This window comes from Crocuta crocuta, unplaced genomic scaffold, assembly GCF_008692635.1.
Source record: "Crocuta crocuta isolate KB4526 unplaced genomic scaffold, BGI_CrCroc_1.0 scaffold229, whole genome shotgun sequence".
Lineage (NCBI taxonomy): Eukaryota > Metazoa > Chordata > Mammalia > Carnivora > Hyaenidae > Crocuta > Crocuta crocuta.
Window position 1 is genome coordinate 3,735,372 of NW_027536464.1, and position 4,451 is coordinate 3,739,822.

Sequence of the window (4,451 nt, forward strand, 5' to 3'; positions counted from 1 at the left end):
CCAGCCCCTCCAGCCACACCCCTTCCTCTCTCCTTCCTGCCCACCAGCCTGGATTTTTCCAAAACAGAGTACGACACAGCACACCATCCACAGACCTCTCTACACACCAGCCCTGCTAGAGGAAAACAACCATTCCGGCTGTGAGGCCTGGGCCCCGGGCCAGAGACAGGAAAACAGCTCGACAAACAGGCGCACCAGCACGGCACCAGGCTCAGGGCCGCAACCGTGCCGCCTCAAGAGCAGGTCTCCTGGCACGGGGCAGACTGCGTGGGGGCCCCCATGACTGAGCAGGGCATGAACCGATGACCCTGGGATCACCCATCCTGGGAGAGGCGTCCGGGAACTTTAAACATCAGGTTTTCCCTCCTTTGCCGTACATAGGCCATTCTGGAATCCGCTCGCTTGCTGAGCCTTGCACGTGTTCCCAGGACTAGAGAAGCTAAACCCGAAGTCATGGGGTCCCTCTTCCCACATCCAGGCAGGACACAACCCTTTACCCACCTTGGCACAGAACAGACACACACGCTTTCATCCCAAATCAACAAACTTTCCTTCTTAAAGAAACCTCCCGTCCCAACTAAAGAGCCACTTGTTTCTTCCCCGGGACCAAGGTCATACCCACCATCGTGTCACAAAGTTCCTCATGATGTCTAACTTCACTCCCTTGCTGCAGCTTTCCCTGACAAGCTATGTCTGGCCCAGGCTGGGGCTGTGGGAAGCGGCAGCACCAGGACCTAGCTTGTAAGTGTGCCCATCATGCCCTGGCCAAGGGCCGGGAGAGCCGGTACCACTGGATCCAAGCCGCAGACCCAGGAAGGGGTGGGGAAGGCACTCGTCAATTCACGGAGCCCCTTCAAGCCTCTACCTCCTCATCTGAAAAATGGGACCAAGGGCGCCTGGGTGGCTTAGTCGCTTAAGCATCAACTTCAGCTCCAGTCATGATCTCACAGTTCGTGAGTTCAACCCCATATTGGGCTCTGTGCTGTCAGCATGGATACTGCTTTGGATCCTCTGTCTCCCTCTCTCTCTGCCCCTCCCTTGCTCATTCTCTCTCTTTCAAATAAATAAACATTAGAAAAAAAATGTTTAATGGGACCATAGCATCCACCGTAGCAGGGTATGTGAGGATCATAAAAATACCCAGCCCAGCTCCAGGCCCTTGGTCAAAATAACAGGAATACAAATGGCTACTATTTATTGAGCATATATTATATGCTCTGTGTGCACTGCTTTAGTTCGTCCTCAGCAGTAGGGACACACAAAACGTAATTTCTGATCCACATCCCAGTCCCCAAAATACCACCAACTTGGACAAGAGTCCCCCCCGCAGCGTGTGCACCCCATGCCCCTAGGACCCATGCATACCTTGAACAGAGCCTTCCCCCCTAATTTTAGAGGCATGCTCCGGCTCCTCCTGGACAAGTCGTGCAGCCCCAGGGACGCCTCCACCTCGCAGGGCTGGCCATGCAGGGCTGCCCCAGGGCAATGTGGCCGTGGCGGCCGCCTGCAGTGGCTGCCTCCCGCCGCCCGAGCGCCTCCCTCTGGGGCCCTCCCCACCACGGGTCAGGCAGCTGTCAGATGATAGGGCCTCACGCCATCAACAGCTCCCCTGTGCCAACCGCCAAAACCACTCCCTGTTCCTCTGAGGATCGGGGCGGGCGACGACGGGGGCCAGCACAGGGGCAAATCGTCAGACACGGGTCGGGGAGAAAGGGAAAGGCCCGACTGTGTGGGGCGTCTACCCTGGGCACAGGAGGACAAGCCCAGACACGAGCACTGCTCACAGCAGGGACCCAGGAGAGCCCCTTCTGCCCTTCCCCAGGCTCTTTTCCTTTAGGCAATTTGCCCATTGAGCTCCGCCAAAACTGCAGGGCCGGAAGAGCCCAGAGGGATCAACTGGCCCATCTTCCAGCTTCTTCCTCCAGAATTGATGGCATTAAAGCCACACGGAAGGTTGTGCCGTTTTCAAAGACCCCTTGCTCCAAAGAAGCAGAGCCAGCACTTCCTTGAGGCCTGACGACCCTCTGAGAGCCCAGGAGTCCTTCTTCACCTCTGTCCGTCATCCCTCCGCTGCAGTTCTGCTGGTGTCCTGCTCACTACCGAGCCAGACCTCCCAGCACGCCTCTGTGGCCTCCCTCCCCAGCCCGGAGCTCCGAGGTCTGGCAAAATGATGGGCAAACAAGCTCTGGAGCCCTGGATCCAGCCAAGCTGGGGGCCGAGGCCAAGGCTGAGGTCCAGTGCATAAGTACATGGGGACTGTTCACCATCCCTCCCCCTCCCCCCCTGCTCAGCCGTAGCGCTGAGAGACCCCTGCCTGTCCTTCTGGAAAGAAGGCAAGGGTTGCTCCCCACAAGGCAGGTAGCAGACAGCACCCAAACCTCCAATCCCCCCAGGGCACCACAAGCCCAGTCACACCCTTCCCTTCTCCGTCTCCATACTTACCTCTTCCTCAAGGCTTTTCCGTGTGGTTCCACCCCGGAAAGCTCCTTCTCCCTGGAGGCGGAGAAAAAAGGCAGTCAGAGAGGGGAGTCAAAGAATGTAATCAAACGGCACCCTCATTTTTCACCACCTGGCTTTGGCAGGGGTTGGGGGAGAGGGGGCTGGCAGAAGGGCCTCGGAGCGAACTTAGTCATGTGTTTTAGCATTTCTTTGCACTAAAGGCCCTTCAGAGCGACCCAACTCACTCATTTGCGTCTCATGACCATGCTTATGATTTTCCTCTTCCCACTTTGCAGGTAAGAAAACTGAGGCACAGGGGCGCCTGGGTGGCTTAGTCGGTTGAGCGTCCAACTTTCGCTTAGGTCATGATCTCACGGTTCGTGGGTTCGAGCCCCGCGTCGGGCTCTGTGCTGACTGCCAGCTCAGAGCCTGGAGCCTGTTTCAGAGTCTGTGTCTCCCTCTCTCTCTGACCCTCCCCTGCTCACACTGTCTCTCTCTCTCTCTCTCTCTCCTAGAAATAAATAAAACATAAAAAAAGAAAAAAAGAAAAAAAAGAAAACTGAGGCACAGGCAGGCTCATGACTTGCCAGTGGTCACACAACTAGAAGCCTGAATGAAGGGGGCACCTGGGTGGCTCAGTCAGTTAAGCGTCCGACCCTTGGTTTCAGTTCAGGTCATCATCTCGTACTTTGTGAGTTCGAGCCCAGCACTGGGCTCTGTGCTGGTGGTGCAGAGCCTGCTTGGGATTCTCTCTTTCTCTGCCCCTCACCTGCACCTATTCTCCTGCTCGCTTGCTCTCTCAAAATAAATAAATAAACTTAAAAAAAAAAAAAGAAGAAGAAGAAAAAGAAGCTTGGATGAGGTAGGATCTGAACACAAGCCCTCCAACTGTCAGCCCATTATCACGTGCCAGCCATGGCCAGGAGGTCCCCCTCGGCTGCTAACCTCGGTTTCTGCACATCAGGACCCACCCACTCCCTTCCCTTCCTCCTCTGTGCTGCCTTGAGGAAACTGGAAAATTGTCTGTCTTTCTGCTAAGTCAGAAAGTTCTGTTCGGAAACATCTGCCCGGCTTTCTCACATTCTACATATTTAATAACGAAACCCACATTTAACCACTGGCCTCTCCCACTTGCCTAATTCCCTAGCAATCCATTTCCGAACACTCAAGTGATGTCAGGTGCCCCTCTCCCAACGTGACCCACAAGCTCGTCACTTCCCCCCAAGTCTCCCAGGTCTACTCCAGAAAGACATCCCCAAACACATCTGTTCACTTTCCCCCAAATCCACCTTCTGCTTTCCGGGCCCCCCACACAATGCCCAGCACCTGCCATCACTCACTCACCGTGTTGGCTACATTCTTTGGGGCATTCTCAGGGTTGATGGGCTGCAAAATACAGAGAGAAAACAGTGTGAGGCCTCAGGGCAAACAGCCATGGGTTGGCTCTCTCCCCAGGGCTGGTGGCCATGATGGGCGGAGTGCCTCTTGAAGCAGGCCTGATGACGCCAACCCAAGGTTCAGACTTAACCTGGCTAGCCCCATGCTTGGGAGGTAGAGTTTGGAAAATGAAAAATAATCCTATTGGTACTAGAACCACCCAACTTGACAAACCTCTCACCAAGGCGTGTGACTCAGTTGTGGACCCCTCCAGAAAGGAGCCAGAGTCAAAGTCATGCTGGTTCCTACATTCCAGCCATCTTCACCTTGTCATTTATTCATGACAAGAACCCAGTGTGGTGGGTCCCATTATTACCTTTGAGCCCCACTTCACAGACAAGGTAAACGAGTAGCCCAAAGACATTGACTGCTACTGGCCACAACAAATTTGAACCCCATCTTGGGACTCTGTGCTTCATGATCTTTGTGTGAAACCCTCACAGTCCAGGATGAAGTTGGCCAGAATCTTAACTCTTCTGTGGGCTTTCACAGCCCCCCACCATTACCCTGGCTCCAAAGCTCTGCCCCGTCCAGACCTGTGCCTAGATCTCCTTGCTTATTCCCACATCCACTCC

At 54.8% G+C, this 4,451-nt stretch overlaps 1 protein-coding gene across 1 annotated transcript in view; it reads right to left on the reverse strand.

Moving 5' to 3' along the window:
* Positions 1–4,451, reverse strand: part of TNS1 (tensin 1) — a 189,647-nt gene that overhangs the window by 98,796 nt on the left and 86,400 nt on the right. The window contains exons 5-6 of the mRNA XM_077748685.1: positions 3,784–3,825; positions 2,443–2,493 (exon numbers count right to left, since the gene is read on the reverse strand). Coding sequence (XP_077604811.1) covers positions 2,443–2,493; positions 3,784–3,825 — 93 coding nt within the window. The remainder of the gene's footprint in view (positions 1–2,442; positions 2,494–3,783; positions 3,826–4,451) is intronic.